This window comes from Thamnophis sirtalis, unplaced genomic scaffold, assembly GCF_051295495.1.
Source record: "Thamnophis sirtalis isolate CommonGarterSnake01/CBP01778 unplaced genomic scaffold, rThaSir2_p1.2 scaffold_15, whole genome shotgun sequence".
NCBI lineage: Eukaryota > Metazoa > Chordata > Lepidosauria > Squamata > Natricidae > Thamnophis > Thamnophis sirtalis.
Window position 1 is genome coordinate 3,735,725 of NW_028261395.1, and position 21,438 is coordinate 3,757,162.

The 21,438-nt window shown below is 44.2% G+C and overlaps 1 protein-coding gene across 1 annotated transcript in view; it reads left to right on the top strand.

Annotated features, from left to right (window-relative positions):
* Nucleotides 1–15,461: 15,461 nt before the first annotated feature.
* Nucleotides 15,462–21,438, top strand: part of HTR7 (5-hydroxytryptamine receptor 7) — a 73,634-nt gene continuing 67,657 nt past the window's right edge. Inside the window, 2 exon segments of the mRNA XM_087702617.1 lie at nt 15,462–16,564; nt 16,567–16,996. Coding sequence (XP_087558743.1) covers nt 16,414–16,564; nt 16,567–16,996 — 581 coding nt within the window. The 5' untranslated portion in view covers nt 15,462–16,413.

Consider the following 21,438-nt stretch of genomic DNA (forward strand, 5'->3'; position numbering starts at 1 on the left):
GGAAGTCTTTAAGAAGATGTTGGATAGCCATTTGTCTGAAACGGTATAGGGCTTCCTGCCTAGGCAGGGGGTTGGACTAGAAGACCTCCAAGGTCCCTTCCAACTCTGCTATTGTGTTGTATCCTGTCCCTTGAAAACACAGAATATGATACATATGGAAAAATATATACAGGTAGTTCTTGACTTATAACCAGTTGTTCTTAGGGTTGGGAGTTATGACAGCCTTGGAATGAAGGTTTTTGATGACCTGTAAAGCACTTCCGAGCATCATGAAATGTCCCCCACCCTTCAGTCACATGGCTATATTTCAAGTGTTTGGGAGTTGGCTTGTCTTTAGGGTCCTGGGGTCACACGATCATGCTTTGTAACTTTTTGTCGGTTTCCAGTGTTTTTGCTGGTTTCTGCAAAAGTGCCCATTCAGAAGAATGGGTTTGCTTTATAGCAATAGCAGTTAGACTTATATACCACTTCATAGGGCTTTCAGCCCTCTCTAAGCGGTTTACAGAGTCAGCATATCGCCCCTAACAATCCGGGTCCTCATTTCACCCACCTCGGAAGGATGGAAGGCTGAGTCAACCTTGAGCCGGTGAGATTTGAACCGCTGAACTGCAGATAACAGTCAGCTGAAGTGGCCTGCAGTACTGCACCCTAACCACTGCACCACCTCGGCTCTTACAGCTAGGTAGTAACTCGGCCTGCCACGGCTCTGAACTGGTTCTATCGTCAGTGCCACCATCTTGATTTTTGGTCCTGCGCATGAGCAGAACAATCTTCATTGAAAAAAAATTAATCCCACCCCTTTTTTAACGTTATGTCCATGCGTGGACCTTTTTAGGTGCAAATGCCCACGTGGAGTGTGCATTTGGCACGCACATGAGCGAAGTGGGAGTGCGCGGGCAAAAAGAATTTGCGGGTTGAACCGCCAGTAATGCTGCCTCCTTTGTTCCAATAACTGATATGATGATGGTGTGGTTAAGCTTTTGAAATTAACTTCACACATTTCTGCCCTGTGTGGCCAATGGAAAGATGCACCAGCAGTTTGGCATCCACGCGAAACCCACACAAAGTATTCCCTTCCACAGATGGTGTTGTGGCCTTTGGGGAGAGTGGACAAGTTGTTTCCCTAGAACAGGTTCGTGATCATGATTGAGAGTGATTTTTTCAGTGCACGAAATGGCCTTTCCCCGTGAAACCCAGAAACGGAGCACACACATTGTTGTTGCAAATTCTTCAGCGCTACGCTGACATCGTGATGTGTCATGGGTTTTTTCATTCATCAAGGATTTCGTATTTATTTATGCCTTAGAATTATACTTTGGGCAAGATATATAATAAACCAAGTAATTATAATACAACAACGATAGAACGACGGTTTAAAAATGCACACAATGATGAGGAGCCTTTATTTATTTATTCATTCATTACATTTGTAGGTTCCACCACAAAACCGCGGTAGACTAAAGCGCCCTCGACGAAAGCGCGTACGTGACGTCATCACAGCGTGACGAAAACAGCACGCTGTGAGCGGTAAACTTAAAATTAACGCGTAAATCTAAACCTAACCTCCCCAAACCTAACCCTAAACCTAACCCTATACCTAACCCTTAACCTAACGCTAAACCTAACGCTAACCCTTAACCTAACCCTAAACCTAACCCTAACGCTTAACGTAACCCTAAACCTAACCCTAACCCTTAACCTAACCCTAACCCTAACCCTAACCCTAACCCTAACCCTTAACCTAATTCTAACCCTTAACCTAACCCTAACCCTAACCCTAACCCTAACCCTAACCCTAACCCTAACCCTAACCCTAACCCTAACCCTAACCCTAACCCTAACCCTAACCCTAACCCTAACCCTAACCCTAACCCTAACCCTAACCCTAACCCTAACCCTAACCCTAACCCTTACCTTTATGTGAATCGGCTTGCTTTAAAAGCGCTTTTTAAAGCGCCCCTTTTTCTCCGCGGTTGTATTTGTCGCGCTGCTGATGAAGTCAGGTACGCGCTTTAATCGGGCGCGCTTTAGTGGACCGCGGTTTTGTCGTGCCACGCATTTGTACGCTGCCTGATTCCCAGTGACTCTGGATGGTTACAGGAAAAAACAAGGGGGAAAAAAACCACTCCAAGGAAGAAAAGATAACAAAAATAAGAAGCAACTTGCACACTGCCCAGAAGGGGCTTCAAATATCCTAAAGTCTGGATTAAGAGCCAGGCATTGAGGCTTTGGTTTTGAAACTTAATTCAAAACAATCCATATAAAATTAATACAGAATTAGTTTAATATTTAACATATTATTTCTAGGATACGGAATAGGTTTACCTGTGATGGTAAACCTATGGTATGCATGCCGGATGTTGTAAGCCGTGGTTTGTCCATGAGGCCAATGTTAAGAAAAGACAAGACACAATCTTTCTCGGGATGGAGCGACGACCCAGATTGGGGGGTCTGAGAGCCCCTTTTATTGAGATAGGACAATCAATAGAAGAAGAGAGATAAGACTCATACAAAGAGATTATAATCTGAGTCACATAAAGACTATCAAGAATTAAGCCATCTCTCCGGGCACGTGAGCTGTTACCCGAGGTCTAAGAGCCGAGGTGGCGCAGTGGTTAGGGTGCGGAAATTTTGAGTAGTTCGGAGAACCAGTAAATACCAATTCTGACATATATTCTCTGCCTCCTGAGTCCCAGCTGATCGGGAGGAAATGGGGATTTTGCAGTAACCTTCCCCCGGAGTGGGGAGGGAATGAAGATTTTACAGTATCCTTCCCCTGCCACGCCCATCAACCCACCCTCACCAACCCACGCCAAGCCAACAGAACCGGTAGTAAAAAAAAATTGAATCCCACCACTGATGGATAACTGTGCCAATATATCTATTTACATACCTGTAACAATAAAGTACTCCAAGATCTTGAAGCCACCTGGGACTTCAACTAAATGTCCAGATCAGAGGTGGGTTCCTACCAGTTCGCACCTATTCGGTAGAACCGGTTCGTCAAATCTACCGAACCAGTTAGAAGAGGTTCCACCAGTGGACCCGGAAAGCAGGCCACACCTACAGAAGAGGTTCCAAAATTTTTTGAAACCCACCACTGCTAAAGGGTTAGGGGTGCAAGGATCTTGTAACTTGACAGCTTTAAGACTTGCGTGCTTCAAATGCCAGAGTTTCTGAGACAACGTGACTGGAGGAGGAATTCTGGGAGTTGAAGTCCACAAGTCTTAAAGCTGTCAAGTTTGAACACCCCTGGGGTTTGTTTTTTTCTCTAAAGGGTTAGGGGGTGCAAGGATCTTGTAACTTGACAGCTTTAAGACTTGCATGCTTCAATGCCAGAGTTTCTGAATAGCTACTTGGACCGACCTAAGTACTAATTCATAATTTCATATCCGGTCACATGGGCGGCAAGCCACTCCCATTCGGTCACATGGGTGGCAAGCCACTCCCACAAAAGAGGCCACACCCACAGAGTAGGTTCCAACAATTTTTGAAACCCACCACTGGTCCAGATAGATGTGTGAAGATGCAGAAATAGATAACAAAGTCAAGTATCCAGCACTGCTTCTAGCGTATTCTTCTTGATCTCCAGCCATTCTCTGGAGATTTGAAGTGGAGCACCTGGACAACTTACTGTACATTCAAGCAAATGAGAGCTCGGTTCCCCTTTATCCCTGCAAAGACATAATTTGAAAATTGTCAAAAGGGTTAAGCCAGCACCTTATTTTTTTTACCAGCCCATTTGAATTTTCAGCCTAAATTGACATCCTAAAGCCAATCTATGATCCACGTTATCGTCAACTTCATATGAGCCGAGGTGGCGCAGTGGTTAGGGTGCAGTACTGGAGGCCACTTCAGCTGACTGTTATCTGCAGTTCGGCGGTTCAAATCTCACCGGCTCAGGGTTGACTCAGCCTTCCATCCTTCCGAGGTGGGTGAAATGAGGACCCAGACTGTGGGGGGTGATATGCTGACTCTGTAAACCACTTAGAGAGGGCTGAAAGCCCTATGAAGCGGTATATAAGTCTAACTGCCATTGCTGTTATTTTTGAATGACCTGCTAAAGGAGCTCTTGTCAGATTTTGCAACCGCAAATATCTCTGAGGATGGAAGGATGGGGCTCTGCTGGAGGAGAGTAGCGGGAAGAATCTAAACATGGGACTTACCAACCTCCAGGACAATCTTCTTCTGCATCAACAGGACCCGGATTGTTGGGGGCGATTTGCTGACTCTGTAAACCGCTTAGAGAGGGCTGAAAGCCCTATGAAGTGGTATATAAGTCTAACTGCTATTGCTATTGCTAACTGCCACATGTTGGAAAGTCCAAGGACTGGAGTTCATGACTTCTGAGAATTTTCAGTTCCCCAAAATGGGATTCGTGTGACTGACATACAGAGGATGGCAGCCTGTGGATGGCTGCCATCAACCTGGCCTTAAAATAAGCCATCTTGCCTGAGTAAGTGTGTGACTAAACAGAACTGGTGTCTTTGCAACTCTTTTCTGTCCTGTCTCATCAGAATCTCGCTTTGCTGATCTTCATCAAGCTGACTTTTTCTATCTGGAATAAGCTGTTATGTAAAGCTTGAATGCCTGTAGATTTTAATGTAACCCTGAGGCTTCATTCTCTTTCCGCTCCTTGCTGAGCCTGTGTTAATAATTTAGCTTGCCTTTTTATTATGCATATGTCCACAGAAACCTTTGGCTATTGTGCCTTTTTCTTTGTTGAATTGTGCGCTGAAACGGTTTAAGTGGCTATTCTTTCTTAACAGCCAATCATGAAAAAAATTAAGTTTCCCCTGGCAAAATATTAAAGGGTGGTGGGGTTTTTTTGGTTCCTGTGTGTGCTAAACTGGAATGCTTCAATGGAGAAGAAGTTCAGTTAATTTCTTTTGAGGAACAAAATTTTCAGCATCTGGTGGCAAAAATATGGCAAGTGTCTGTCTCACCATGGATATTGGCTATGGTACGGTTGATTTCCTTGCCTACAAACACTTCTATCCACGATTAGCACCACTTTTCCGCAAAAAAAAGGGAGGGAGGGATCCAGAAGGAGAGTTTGACGTCACATATATTGTGTCACAATGTGTTTATATCAGCAAAAGCTTTATTTCTCATCTATTTGTCAAGTTGTTACAATTTATTTTGACAAAACCGGATAAATGGGTTTTATCCTCCTCCTTCGGTTACAAGGCCAACATCAAGATTTATTTGCACCAAATTCAGAGAAGGAGGCCATTGTAACTGCTTTACTACAATTCTCTGTGTTGAGAATCAATATCGTATTAAAGGTGACATAACTTCAGAATTGATTCCAACAACAACAGCGGTAAACATTTAGTCACCATTGTGCTCACCAATAAGTACAGACCTGTGAGGTTTTGATTGTTTGGAGTGCTTCCTGCTCTTACATAATTTCAAAAGGTACTATAAAAATCAGAGACTGTTTATCCTTAAAAAAATGAAATGTTGTGTGTGAGTGTGTGTGTGTGTGGGGAGAACACTGTTAAAAAGGAAAAAGGAAAAATGGGAACTAATAGGTCACCCTTAATGAACACAGAGAAAAAAATATAAAATGATAAAGCTGGATTTATTTATAAAATTTATTTATTTATAAAATTTATATGCCGCCCAATCGTGAAGGACTCCGGATGTCTGGATAGCAATAGCAATAGCAGTTAAGACTTATATACCGCTTCATAGGGCTTTCAGCCCTCTCTAAGCGGTTTACAGAGTCAGCATATCGCCCCCCAACAACAATCCGGGTCCTCATTTTACCCACCTCGGAAGGATGGAAGGCTGAGTCAACCGTGAGCCGGTGAGATTTGAACAGCCGAACTGCAGAACTGCAGTCAGCTGAAGTAGCCTGCAGTGCTGCATTTAACCACTGCGCCAGTGGTCCGAACCGGTAGGAACCCACCTCTGCCACAGACCACCAAGACTTAACTCAAGATTTAAATCATTAACATTTCTTCAAGCCTTTGGGGACCCCGTAATGATTTTACAGCACCCCCCCCCCCAGGCGTCCGCAGACTACAGGTTGAGAGCCACTGCTATAGACCAAGGGTGTTAAAGAGCTGAGGTGGCGCAGTGGTTAGGGTGCAGTACTGCAGGCCACTTCAGCTGACTGTTATCTGCAGTTCAGCGGTTCTAATCTCACCGGCTCAGGGTTGACTCAGCCTTCCATCCTTCCCAGGTGGGCGAAATGAGGACCCAGACTGTGGGGGCGATATGCTGACTCTGTAAACCGCTTAGAGAGGGCTGAAAGCCCTAGGAAGTGGTATATAAGTCTAACTGCTATTGCTATTGCTGTAGAATGCTTACATTAGGGATGGGTAACCTATTGCATATAGAATCTATAGACCTTCCTTCAGATGTTGCTGAACTGCAATGCCTCATATTCTCAATTATTTGGCCACTGGTAAGGGCCATCTGGACAATTGCTGATTTAACACATGTTAAATATACTGAATTAGCCGTTTTGAGCTTCATTGCTGTCCCTCATGCACTGGAGTGCTTCACAGAATATATATTCTGATTACCACGACTACAGCAGAAAAGGAACATTGGTAGGCAAATCAAAAGTTTATTTTAGACTTTTAGAAATTGCAAATTATCTATTAGACTGTGATATTACTGATCTGTTTATTGGGTAGTAATAATGTGGTGGTGGTGGGGTATATGAAGTATAAACCTGAATCATTTAAAGTCCCCATAGTGTGAATTCCAGCATGGGGATAATCAACCAGGAGAAATGCACATAAATAAAATCTGTCTTGTAATTTTTTCAGAGGTTTTCTTCTGTAAAGTAAGTAAGATCTTTATTACGGTCAAAGACCAGCAATATACATTTGTCTTTACACTATATTAAAAAAATACTAACATTAAAATATAATTAGAAAGTATTGACATTAAAAGTGGATAATAACATTGTGGTCCAAAGATTGTTAAAGGAATGTCCAGATAATTGGAACAAGATGACAACTATACTTCTGTAGCCAATTTTTTTCTTATGGACATTGCAGCAGCACAGAACTTTGCCACTGCAGACGTGGGAACCGGGTTAGTGTCCTGGGGGAGAAAAGCCTAGATAAAAATTGTCTGCCCTCCCTGGCAATCTCTCGAATAAGGGGAGAATATGTGCAGACCTACAAGCTCTGTATTGCTCGCAGTGTAATAGTACATGTGAATTATCTTCCACTTCTCCTTTACCACATATACAAACCCGTTGTGCTATAGGTGTTCTCTTATACCTGCCCTGGAGGAGTGCTGAAGGAAGAATGTTAAATCTGGCTCTGAAGAAATCTATTCTTTGTTTTGGGGAGATCAGGTCATTTAGAGATCTTCCCGATTCTGTAAAAAGAAAGAAAGGAAAACTAAACAAAAAACTCACTTTCATAGTGCTTGAGAATTGATTCTGAACTTCTCTTGGTAGAGTTTTGTGGGTAACTTCAAGTAACTTCAACTTGATAGTTGGAATAGGGAGGAGGACCTGTGGTTGAACATTATATCTTCTGCTACAACATCTTTCCATCATTTTGAAACATATTGCCTGGCTGCTTATATTTCACTATATAAAAGAATCCAGAGAAAGGGTTTCTTTCCCATTAAGTTTCTCTTGAGATTTAATGGAAGTCAAGGAAGCTACGGATTGAGGAAGAGATGATTAATAGCAATAGCAATAGCAGTTAGACTTATATACCGCTTCATAGGGCTTTCAGCCCTCTCTAAGCGGTTTACAGAGTCAGCATATCGCCCCCAACAACAATCCGGGCCCTCATTTTACCCACCTCAGAAGGACGGAAGGCTGAGTCAACCCTGAGCTGGTGAGATTTGAACAGCCGAACTGCAGATAACAGTCAGCTGAAGTAGCCTGCAGTGCTGCATTTAACCACTGCGCCACCTCGGCTCCTCATTAAACCATGAAAGATGCAACATTCATTCATCCACTGGCCACCTTATAACCATGTTATTGCAGGAACTCCACACCCCATCCTTGAGAATTTCATCAAACTTTTCCCCCTCTCCTTTGATGCTAATTTTGAAAACAAATTATTATTCGTTAAGTTGAATGAGAACTGAAAGGGGAAAAACACACACACACACACCGGCAGGATAGTTTTTCTGCGTGGCAGTAGTCTCTATAATCAACTTTGTAATTGGAAATGGGGGAACCATTGTATCTCATTCTCAGTATTCCCCCGCCAGTCCGTTTTGTAGTCTGGCCAAGTTTTCTGCTTTGTGTGGAATTTACAAAACTATCAAAGCAAAACTGTGTTCTGCTGAATTTTTTTTTAAAAAAAAAAAAAACCTAGAACAAATAACGTCGAACTGGGAATTGAGGAAAAAAAATTAGTTCAGATTAATAGATGGAAGTTGGTTTTGTACTTAAGGCCAAAAGCAACATAAAGGGAGGAAAAAGTTAGATTTGTTCATAGTTTTACTGAAAACCATAGACTGAAATACCAGTTTTATACCCTCTAAAATAGGGGTGTCAAACTCAAAGCCCCGAGGGCTGGACTGACCCATGGAGTGCTTAGATCTGGCCCATGGGGCTGAAGTAGCCTGCAGTGCTGCACTCTAACCACTGCGCCAACTCGGCTGTATTAGCAGAGAATAGATGTGGGCAGGGCCAGTCACAAGTGGTATTTACCATTTCTCTGAACGACTCAAAATTTCTGTTACCGGTTCTCCAGAACTGCTCAAAACCTGCTGAATACCACCTCTGTATCCCGTGACCCATCAAAACCGCGGTCCACTAAAGCACGCCCGATCAAAGCGCGTACGTGACGTCATCAGCAGCGCGACAAATAAAATTAAAAATAAATTAAATTAAAATAAAATTAAAGCAAGCCGATTCACATAAAGGTAAGGGTTAGGTTTAGGTTTAGGTTTAGGGTTAGGTTAAGGGTTAGGGTTAGGGTTAGGGTTAGGTTTAGGGTTACGTTAAGCGTTAGGGTTAGGTTTAGGGTTAGGTTAAGGGTTAGCGTTAGGTTTAGCGTTAGGTTAAGGGTTAGGTTTAGGGTTAGGTTTAGGGTTAGGTTAAGGGTTAGGCTTAGGCTTAGGTTTAGGGTTAAGTTTGGGGGGGTTAGGGTAAGGTTTTCGCGTTAATTTTAAATTTACCGCTCACAGCGTGCCGTTTTCGTCGCGCTGTGATGACGTCACGTACGCGCTTTCGTCGAGCGCGCTTTAGTCTACCGCGGATTTGTGGTGGAACCCTGTATCCTACCATCTCAATTCTAATCTGCCAAGGGTTCATCTGAAGATACTTTGAAGTTAAATAAATTTAACCTTAGATTGGTAGAATTGAAAAATTCAAAGATTTGGGTATTGTTTTAGTCTTGGACTTAATATATAGCAGTAGACTTATATACCGCTTCATAGGGCTTTCAGCCCTCTCTAAGCGGTTTACAGAGTCAGCATATTGCCCCCAACAATCTGGGTCCTCATTTTACCCACCTCGGAAGGATGGAAGGCTGAGTCAACCCTGAGCCTGGTGAGATTTGAACCGCTGAACTGCTGATCTAGCAGTAGCCTGCAGTGCTGCATTTAACCACTGCGCCACCTTGGCTCTTGAACTTAATTATTCATTATCCCTTTCATTTCCAAAGAGACATCATCCAGATAGAGGACACGTCTCTTTCCATTTTCTCTCCCACTTTCAGTTGCTTCTCGACATAATTTCTGCTGCTTTATGATAACTGCCTGGGTGAAGATAAAGAAAGATATAGTAAATCCAAGCTTGCTCCCAGCACTTAATTCCAGTCTGTCTATAGTGATTATGCTTTGTAGAAAGAATGTGGGAAAGAACAGGAGATGGTAAATATTTTCACTCCTGGGAGCTACATTTGGCAACGAGAAATAGATTAGGTGAAAAAATGGACATTTTCCCCCTGACTGTGAAGGATATTCTCTTCTCCAGCATTGTAAAGTGCAGTTAGTTGAGTTTATATGCTAAGAGCCCATCATTTGAGAAGCATTTAATAAGCTTGTAATATTAATTAACAATTTTTTGTTTTTAAAGCTGTGCAAAGCTTGAAGCTTGCTATGGAAGGGTTACAAATTTTGGAAACAAATTTTTGTTTTTAAAGCTGTGCAAAGCTTGAAGCTTGCCATGGAAGGGTTACAAATTTTGGAAACATGGCGGGAAAGGGAATTAATTGTTATTAAGAAGGTAATGAAGGGGATTTTTTTAAAAAAAAATTGTGGGCATTTAATCTTTAACTTTTACATGACATCTTCAAGACAATGCCAGCAAATCACTACCTAGGGAGGCTCTCAAGTTCTGGATATCTTGCATCAATCAGGAAGTTGGGTTAGGTGGCCCATGAGGCTCTGTCTCCTTTATGCCTGGGACACGTAGTATGGTAACTATGTATGGTTAATCGGGTCACTAACAAAAGGGCGAATGACAAAACAGCATCCGACTAAACCGTGGTGACAAAACCGTGAGTTCTAAAGCACTCCGACGAATGAGCGCTGAATCGCGCCAACAACAGCGCGGCGACAGAAGCGCGCTGTAAAACTAAACCTAACCCTAACCCTAAACATAACGCTAACCCTAACCCTAAAAGTAACGCTAACCCTAAACCTAACCCTAACCCTAACCCTAAACTTAAACCTAACCCTAAACCTAACCCTAATCCTAATCCTAACCCTAACCCTTACCTTAACTTAAATCGGCTTTCTGTCGACGCGCTGTTGTAAAGCGCCCGTCTGTTGCCGCGCTGTTGTCGCCGCGCTGATGACGTCACAGTTTTAGCGACACGATTTTGTCGGCGTGCTTCAGGTCACGTGCTTAATCATGTTAATTTAATGAGGCATAATTGTTGGGTTCATACAACATACTAAACCAGGGATCAGCAATGTTGTAATCTGTGGATATGACAGTACCCCAAAAACACTGAGTAAATCCTTAGGTAGATCCAAAGAACTCCTAGATTATTTTTTTCAATGACCCAAATCTCATGAATACCAAACTCCCGTAAGATTTCAGCTATTTATTTGATAGTGGTGATAATGGTAACGATGCCCACAGGATAGAAAACTGTGCATTGGACTCATCTTGAAAAGTGTGTCAAAGCATTAATTATGCCTTGCAAATCACAGCGGGTGGGTTCTTAAAATATATCCAATACCAACAAGCCACAGGCTGATATATTTCAACTCGGCATCCATAACTGTCTGGTTTATGGAAGGTTATTAAGTTTTCCTTTGTGCAAAAAGGACTATCGGTAGCTAAGAATAGCAATAGCAATAGCAGTTAGACTTATATACCGCTTCCTAGGGCTTTCAGCCCTCTCTAAGCGGTTTACAGAGTCAGCAACTTGCCCCCCACAGTCTGGGTCCTCATTTCACCCACCTCGGAAGGATGGAAGGCTGAGTCAACCTTGCGCCGGTGAGATTAGAACCGCTGAACTGCAGATAACAGTCAGCTGAAGTAGCCTGCAGTACTGCACCCTAACCACTGCGCCACCTCGGCTCATGGTCTCTGAATGCCAGCTTTGGTGGGGGAATAAAGGTGTAGCGTAAGCATTTTCAAAGAGAGAGACGAAGTTTTTGGTCTGGCTAGAAAACATACAGAAAGCCTCCAGCTTAAGATTTTCTGAGTTTGGAGTTAGTGACTAATGAATGCTCTTTTGTAGCAAAGGATGCCTGCCTCCATCTTCCTTCCTTACTCATCTGTGCAACCTATATAGTTCTATAGAAACAGAAAAGCATGACTTTTAGAAAATTGGCTCAGCCTTACGTTACAAGGAGTCAAGTGGAGGATGGCCAAAAACAGATTAGTTATTTATTGTATTATTGTTCCATTTTGATTCCTGGAATCAGGATCCGAATCAAAGCACCAGTCCAAAGAAGTGAGATCATTGCTGCTACTTGTTATATAAAATTCTGGATTTCGAATATTAACTTGACCAGCTTTGGGAAGTGGATACTTTGATGTTTAATGGGAGAAGATTTATACTAAATTAGGAAACACAGACTGGAACAGTAACTTCCAGAATTAGTCATGCATTCGTAAAGCGCCAGAAAGGAGCCAAAATGAGGAAAAAAACACTTTAGCCAGAATGTATATATTCCTCTTTTTATTTGGGCATTTGACTTAATGCTCCATCCCTTCGCTTTCCTGATTATATTGAGTTTGTCACTACATTCAATTAACGCAGGCGAAGACCTGATCAATGGCCAAGCAAAATGAGTCTGCAGCAGTGGTGGGTTTCAAAAATTGTTCGAACCTACTCTGTGGGTGTGGCCTCCTTTGTGGGAGTGGCTTGCCGCCCATGTGACCGGATGGGAGTGGCTTGCCACCCATGTGACCGGATATGAAGATGCCGACGACACTTGTCAGAACCACCTTAAATTACATCTCACATACAGCACTGGCATGGATAAGAATAGGATGTAAACTTGGTTTTTAAAAGGCATCTTTGGTTTGCGTTAAAACAACTTCAACACACGCAATGTTCTGATTGCCCCACAAACGCAGTCGTCATCCTTACCTTTCACAGAGGCACTGAGCTTTATAAAATAGGAGCATGATAGTGTAGAATAATCCTATCCAAGGACCAGTGGTGGGTTTCAAAAAATTGTGGGAACCTCTTCTGTAGGTGTGGCCTGCTTTCCGGGTCCACTGGTGGAACCTCTTCTAACCGGTCCGGTAGATTTGACGAACCGGTTCTACCGAATAGTGGTGTTCTCCTTCTAGAGATGTTGAAGAGTGATGTTGTTGTGGTCAGTTTTTCACCAAAGGCTAAATAAAGGCTTGCCGACTATAGGTGCCCCTTGACCCACAGGGTTCAATCATGGGGAAAGAAATCCAATCAACACTAAACACTGAAAAAAAGGAGGGCCCAGCTGCAGCATCCATGTGCGCAGCCATCTTGCCTCTAAGATATTATATTGTCACTGACCAAGCTCCCTTTGGCAGCTTTGGGGTGCTGTGGCTTCATCCTTTCCATGCCCGATCTCTAGGCATACATCCATTTTGACAGATACCTACCATGAATAGAGTGGGCCTGTCAACCAGGATATTTCATTCTTCCTAAAAGTCTGTAGAGATTCTCAGTCATCCAGGTCAAGGTTCTCCCAAAGGTGTTTTTTCAGGAGGCAACTGAACTTGTTTTTTTCTTTTGAAGATGTTTCATTTCTCATCCAAGAAGCTTCTTCAGCTCTGATCGGATGGTGAGGAATGGAAGGATTTATATTCCTTGCAGACAGCTGGTCATTTGCATCCTTTTAGAGCAGTGTTTCTCAACCTTGGCAACTTGAAGATGTCTGGACTTCAATTCCCAGAATTCCCCAGCCAGCGAATGCTGGCTGAGGAATTCTGGGAGTTGAAGACCGGACATCTTCAAGTTGCCAAGGTTGAGAAACACTGTTTTAGAGGGTCATTAAAGCCCTTTAAAGCCATACCTGCGAAACCGCCTACTGCCACACTCCTCCCAACGGCCGGTGAGATCCCACAGGGTGGGCCTCCTTCAGATGCTATCAGCCAGACAGTGTCGGCTGGCAGCTCCCCGGAGGAGAGCCTTCTCTGTGGCTGCTCCAACCCTTTGGAACGAGCTACCCCCAGAAATCCGGACCTCACCCACTCTCATGGCCTTCAGGAAAGCTGTTAAAACCTGGCTATTCCGGCAGGCCTGGGGCTGTTGACCTCATTGTTGAGGTCCAGCCCCAACCAAAACGAATGTATCTGTGTTGTTTTTTAACTTGTCTATTTTTTATTCTTATTTTCTTTTATTATTTTTCTTTCTCTTGCTGTAAGCGAGTCCTCCGGGATTGGGCGGCCTATAAATAAAATTAAACTAAACTAAACTAAACTAAACCTTGGAGGTTTATCTGTGTCCTCAGGATCACTTGAGTAGCGATCCTAGTTCCTGTAGTCTGCAGTATTTTTTTCTCTGGAAATCCATTCCCACTTCCACCCCACTCCAAGGATGTTCATCCCAAATTGTGTAGCTAAAATTGCATAGCTTCATTTTTCCTATTTTTTTTTAATTTTTAATACTCTCCCTCTCCCATGGCAATCCCTCCCATCACCCCAATTATATCTGGTTAGTGGAGCATAGGAAGGGGAGGTGGCTGAAAACGAACCAGGTAAAGAAGGAAATTTGCAATATAATTCCATCTGGACTGTGCATTTTTCACGAATGAAGTCGAAGGTGAATTTTTTTCGCACTATCCTGTTTTTAAAAAAAATGTGGGTCTAGCTATCTCCTGAAGCAGGGGCGAGGTGGCGCAGTGGTTAGAGTGCAGCACTGAAGGCTACTTCAGCTGACTGCAGTTCTGCAGTTCGGCGGTTCAAATCTCACCGGCTCAGGGTTGACTCAGCCTTCCATCCTTCCGAGGTGGGTAAAATGAGGACCCGGATTGTTGTTGGGGGCAATATGCTGACTCTGTCAACCGCTTAGAGAGGGCTGAAAGCCCTATGAAGCGGTATATAAGTCTAACTATTGCTATTGCTAGATAGATGATAGGTAGAAAAAGAGAGAGAGAGATGTAGGTAGGTAGGTAGAGATACATAGATCATAGATTGATAGATCGATAGATTGATCAATAGATAGGTGATAGATAGATAGATAGATAGATGATAGATAGATGATAAATAGATGATAGATGATAGATAGATAGATAGATAGATAGATGATAGATAGATAGATAGATAGATAGATAGATAGATAGATAGATAGATAGATAGGTTGACTCAGCCTTCCATCCTTCCGAGGTGGGTAAAATGAGGACCCAGACTGTGGGGGCGATATATGCTGACTCTGTAAACCGCTTAGAGAGGGCTGAAAGCCCTATGAAGCGGTATATAAGTCTAACTATTGCTATTGCTAGATAGATGATAGGTAGAAAAAGAGAGAGAGAGAGATGTAGGTAGGTAGGTAGAGATACATAGATCATAGACTGATAGATCGATAGATTGATCAATAGATAGGTGATAGATAGATAGATAGATAGATAGATAGATGATAGATAGATGATAAATAGATGATAGATAGATAGATAGATAGATAGATAGATAGATAGATAGATAGATAGATAGATAGATAGATAGATAGATAGATAGGTTGACTCAGCCTTCCATCCTTCCAAGGTGGGTGAAATGAGGACCCAGACTGTGGGGGCGATATGCTGACTCTGTAAACCGCTTAGAGAGGGCTGAAAGCCCTATGAAGCGGTATATAAGTCTAACTGCTATTGCTAAGCATCAATGCAAGAGTCTTTTAATTATTATTTTAACGCCCGTCTGTTGATTTCCTAAAAACGATCAACCTTTAAAAAAAAAAAAAAATTCAAGCAGACTGCTCTTTTTCCCAGACAGGTGTGTCAATCCCTTCTTCTTTCGTTGTAAACTTTCTTTAAAAGAAACAGAAAGAAAGAAGCCAGCATCTCTGCACTGCGGTGGCAGCTCCAGGAAGAAGGGAAGAGCCGGAGGGGGAAGGACTGGAAATCCCCTGCAGAGACGTCGCTATTTAAAGACATCGTCTCCCAGTGAACCACATCGGAGGGGGGAACAGGATGGTGGCTGGGAGAAAGCGGCCAAAGACGGGCAAACCCCGCCCTGCCTGACGTTAAACGAGACCACGGGGGTCGTTTTCCCCACCTGCGGCTGGGTGGGAAGAGAAGCGAAGCGAGAGGGGGGAAAAAAAGACACAAATCGCCGCGTTCAACCTGCGAGACCGCCCCGCTTCTTCGCTGCCTCTGACGCCACTGAAAGCCCAGCTTGCGCGGGGCGCGCTTCAATGCCCGCAACCGGTTCGACGAAGGGAAAGCCAAGCCGGTGGCAAGCCCAGGAAAACCCGCCCCATCGGAGGCTGCAGAAACCCCAGCCGGCTAGCGGAGAAGAGCGAAGGAAGGGAGCCTCTCCGGGGTCTCTTTTGCAAGCCACCCAGTCGACGGACTTTTGGAAACGCTCGCTCGGTGCGCTCAAAAGGACACAGAAGCTTCCCCGACGATTCGGGCTCCGTGCTAGGGAGAGACGGCTTGGAGTAGCCTCCAACCCCCGGGAGGGTTTCTTCCCCCACCGACGGAAGCGCTCCGCCAAGTTCCCGCTTTCTAGCCCGACTTGGGAGCCCGGCCATTGCCGTCGAAGAGCGAGGTGCCGGCTTAGAAGAAGCTGGGTCGGCGTCGAGCTGGCACTGCCCCCTGCGGAGGCGGATCTCCTGGCTCTGCGCCCGCGCCGCCGCCGCCGCCCGCCGGAGGGAGCCCCGCAGACGATGCCAGCGGCGGGGAAGCGGCGCTTGGCCTCCCTCTCCGGCTCCAGGTGAAGCGAGCCGAGAGAGGAGCAGCTTCGGCGGCCGGGGGGCGTAAGCAGCAACCGGAGCGCTGGGACCCACCGCCGCCGTCGCGTGGAGCAGCGGGCATGCGGGCTGGCGGCAGTGGGCACCGTGGGTAGCCCTCCTCAACATGGGGCTGGTTTGCCACGGTGCCATCAGCTGCCCCGTCTTGGCTAGCGGCACGTCGGACTCCTGGGCACCGGAGCGGCCGTTGGGGGGTGGCACCGGCGGGGCTAGGATGATTTCGGGGTCCTTGAATCCGCCCCGTTTAGGGATCGGAGGAAACTCCTGCAAGGGGTCACCGCCCATCCCAGCGGCGTCGTCGGAGGGGGCGTCGGTGGGAGCAGCCCCGGTCCCAGCCCGGGCAACGCCACGCACTGCGGCGAGCAGATCCTGAGCTACGGCAACGTGGAGAAAGTGGTGATCGGGGCCGCCTTGACTCTCATCACCCTGCTGACCATCGCGGGCAACTGCCTGGTGGTCATCTCGGTCTGCTTCGTCAAGAAGCTCCGCCAGCCGTCCAACTATCTCATCGTCTCGCTGGCTTTGGCCGACCTGTCGGTGGCCGTGGCCGTCATGCCCTTCGTCAGCGTCACCGACCTCATCGGCGGCGAGTGGATCTTCGGCCGGGCCTTCTGCAACATCTTCATCGCCATGGACGTGATGTGCTGCACCGCCTCCATCATGACCCTCTGCGTGATCAGCATCGACAGGTGAGCAGGCAAACCAGCCCCGACGGCTGGCTAAAAAAGCCCCGGGGCCACGTGGAAGCCTGGCTTGAGGGAAGGCAGCGCCGTCTTAGCCGGCTGTCTAGGTTGAGCCCGAAACAGCTCCGGGTTCCCGGACGGCGCTCTTTCCCTTGTTCTAGTAGAGTGTTTCTCAACCTTGGCAACTTGAAGATGTCTGGACTTCAACTCCCAGAATCCCCCAGCCAGCGAATGCTGGCTGGGGAATTCTGGGAGTTGAAGTCCAGACATCTTCAAGTTGCCAATGCTGGCTGGGGAATTCTGGGAGTTGAACTCCAGACATCTTCAAGTTGCCAATGCTGGCTGGGGAATTCTGGGAGTTGAAGTCCAGGCATCTTCAAGTTGCCAATGCTGGCTGGGGAATTCTGGGAGTTGAAGTCCAGGCATCTTCAAGTTGCCAATGCTGGCTGGGGAATTCTGGGAGTTGAAGTCCAGACATCTTCAAGTTGACAAGGTTGGCTGGGGAATTCTGGGAGTTGAACTCCAGACATCTTCAAGTTGCCAATGCTGGCTGGGGAATTCTGGGAGTTGAAGTCCAGGCATCTTCAAGTTGCCAATGCTGGCTGGGGAATTCTGGGAGTTGAAGTCCAGGCATCTTCAAGTTGCCAATGCTGGCTGGGGAATTCTGGGAGTTGAAGTCCAGACATCTTCAAGTTGACAAGGTTGGCTGGGGAATTCTGGGAGTTGAAGTCCAGACATCTTCAAGTTGCCAATGCTGGCTGGGGAATTCTGGGAGTTGAAGTCCAGGCATCTTCAAGTTGCCAATGCTGGCTGGGGAATTCTGGGAGTTGAAGTCCAGGCATCTTCAAGTTGCCAATGCTGGCTGGGGAATTCTGGGAGTTGAAGTCCAGACAACTTCAAGTTGCCAAGGTTGAGAAACCCTGTTCTATCTAGTATTATCTGCTTGAAGGTTTGTTTCTCCGTGGGGAAAGAAGGGAAATGCTGGCTGAGGAATTCTGGGAGTTGAAGTCCAGACACCTTCCAAATGCTGGCTGGGGAATTCTGGGAGTTGAAGTCCAGACATCTTCCAAATGCTGGCTGGGGAATTCTGGGAGTTGAAGTCCAGACATCTTCAAAATGCTGGCTGGGGAATTCTGGGAGTTGAAGTCCAGACATCTTCCAAATGCTGGCTGGGGAATTCTGGGAGTTGAAGTCCAGACATCTTCCAAATGCTGGCTGGGGAATTCTGGGAGTTGAAGTCCAGACATCTTCAAGTTGACAAGGTTGAGAAACACTGTTCTATCTAGTATAAGCTGCTTGAAGGTTTGGGTTTCTCCGTGGGGAAAGATGGAAAAGATCACGCGAAGCTCGAAGAAGTTGGGTCCCAACTCTTGGTTAGGCTGAATTCAATGCAAAGGATTACCCATTTAGGATTCCTTCGCTGGGATTGCCTATTAATCATCCCAATTTGCAACTTTCTATAATTATGGTGTGTTAATTAATCCCAAGAGTCATTTTACATATAGAGAAATTATCTAGAATTGTATTAAGGATAAATTACAGCCAGCCCCCCACCCCCCTTTAATCAAAACCAGCTGTAAAATAGGTTGGGAACCTCTTTCAGGCTGTGTGAAGTCTTTAGGGGTTTATCCTAAGGAGCCAGTGAAAAGAGAATAATTGTTCTGAACTCACCATGATACCCCTGGTTTTGAACACCTGTCAGGCAGAACAAGTTTGTTCAGAAAATGTCTGAGTTGATAGAAACACTGTGGAAGGCTAATCTATCTGATGAGCTTCTAACCTCCGGGATTGGGCGGCCTATAAATCTAATAGATAGATAGATAGATAGATAGATAGATAGATAGATAGATAGATAGATAGATAGATAGATAGATAGATAGATAGATAGATAGATAGATAGATAGATAGATAGATGATAGATAGATGATAGATAGATAGATGATAGATAGATAGATAGATAGATAGATAGATAGATAGATAGATAGATAGATAGATAGATAGATAGATAGATAGGTAGATAGATAGATAGGTAGATAGATGATAGATAGATAGATGATAGATAGATAGATAGATAGATAGATAGATAGATAGATAGATGATAGATAGATAGATAGATAGATGATAGATAGATAGATAGATAGATAGATAGATAGATAGATAGATAGATAGATAGATAGATAGATTAGACAGACAGACAAATAAATAATAATAATAACCTTTCTAGAGGTTCCACCCTAAAGGAACCCTTCTGGTATTGCCATTCCCAGAAAACTAGAGGTATATTTAATAAAAGTTTTTCCTGCCATCAAATAGGGGTCTTGTCCGTCCCTCAAAACTTCTGGATTTTGAGTGTGGGTTTTTGTTTTTGTTTTTACCACTGGAATATCAATTTTATTTCTTTATCTGCTCTATCTTGGGAAACATGAACTATTGATGAGGTTGGAGAGTTTTATCTGCCAAAGGTGTGAAAAGTTTGCCCTGGAAGTGTGAAATGGTTTGACTTGAGTTGAGAAATCGATTTTGTAAGCAATCCAGCAGGGGTCTCTTTTGAGTTGCTATAGCCTTAAAAAGAATAGAACAGCTACAGTAAACTGTAAAAAGTCGGGCAAAAGAATGGATATTTGATGTGAAGAGAAGAGGATGCCGAGAATAGCTCTGCTAGTTCAACTTCTTACCGTATTTTCCGGAAAATAAGACAGACTTATTTTGTGTTGACCCCTGAAATAAGCACTTGGCCTTATTTTCGGGGAGGTCTTATTATTTTTGAGGTGCAGGAGGTGGCTAGGATATCTGCCCAGAGATATGCAATATTGTAAACACAATGCCTCTTCTTGAGTAGATTGATCCATTAGCTTGGTTCTGCACAGAAATGGACACCTCCAAGTGATCAACAGGTTTTATTCTGCCTTATTATCCAGTAGATTAGCGTGACCCGTCGAAACCGCGGTCCACTAAAGCGCGCCCGATCAAAGCACGTACGTGACGTCATCAGCAGCGCGACAAATAAAATTAAAAATAAATTAAATTAAAATTAAAATAAAATTAATGCAAGCCGATTCACATAAAGGTAAGGGTTAGGTTTAGGTTTAGGTTTAGGTTTAGGGTTAGGTTAAGGGTTAGGGTTAGGTTTAGGGTTACGTTAAGCATTAGGGTTAGGTTTAGGGTTAGGTTAAGGGTTAGGTTTAGGGTTAGGTTTAGGGTTAGGTTAAGGGTTAGGCTTAGGGTTAGGTTTAGGGTTAGGTTTGGGGAGGTTAGGTTTAGATTTACGTGTTAATTTTAAGTTTACCGCTCACAGCGTGCCGTTTTCGTCGCGCTGTGATGACGTCACGTACGCGCTTTCGTCGAGCGCGCTTTAGTCTACCGCGGATTTGTGGTGGAACCGTAGATTACAACTTTCTTCTTCTTTTGATGCTTCCTTATGTGTATGCCGCGCCAAAAAATAAAACCCCCATTAAAATAACATTAAAACCTTTTGAGTGTTTTTGGCATCCATGCTTGTTCAGAAGTATCTTTTTTTTAAAAAAAATATATCTTGGAGATTCATGTCAATCGGGAGAAGGGTGTTATGCGGTAGTTCTGAGAATTATGTGAATTGAAATATGCCTTTTGCTTTTTTACGATCATGAACAGGAATTGTTTCACCATCCCACAACATTGTGAAATAGGCTTGTAATTCTTGCAGAAATCCGGAGAGTTTTGATAATAACCACATATGAAGGATTCTGATAAAGCTCATTTTCAGATGACACGATGTTAAAAAGCCCAGTATTTCCTCCTCCTCCAGTCATAAAGATACTTTTCAGTGTTGAATTCAGCTCCTGATATTCCACACATCTATCTTAGCAATATTACAGAACTGGTTTTTCCCTCCTTTTGGGTAATGTAAATATTTCTATCTCCTTCAAGGGCAGTCTGTTACCACTCTTAAATACGATTACCTTCATAGCAAAATAACAGAGGTGGAAGGGACCTTGGAGGTCTTCTAGTCCAGCCCCTGCTCAAGTGTGTGTGTGTGTGTGTGTGTATGTGTATGTACGTAAATCAATATTTGGGTTCTTATAAATTATAATTTAAACCTTTAGGTTGTGGTCTTCCTGAGACCATGGCTGTGTTTTCTCACTGCACTTCGTTGTAATGAGAGCAGGGAAAGTTAGTGTTTTAATTATAGTAGTAAAATAGGATGTCATGTGTACTACATATTATTACAACATATTACATATTATTAAATGTAATTTACAATTTGTAACGTGTGATTTGAGATACGAGGATTCGAGGACCCAGACTGTGGGGGCGATATGCTGACTCTGTAAACCGCTTAGAGAGGGCTGAAAGCCCTATGAAGCGGTATATAAGTCTAACTGCTATTGCTATTGCTCGATCTATCTATCTATCTATCTATCTATCTATCTATCTATCTATCTATCTATCTATCTATCTATCTGATTGTT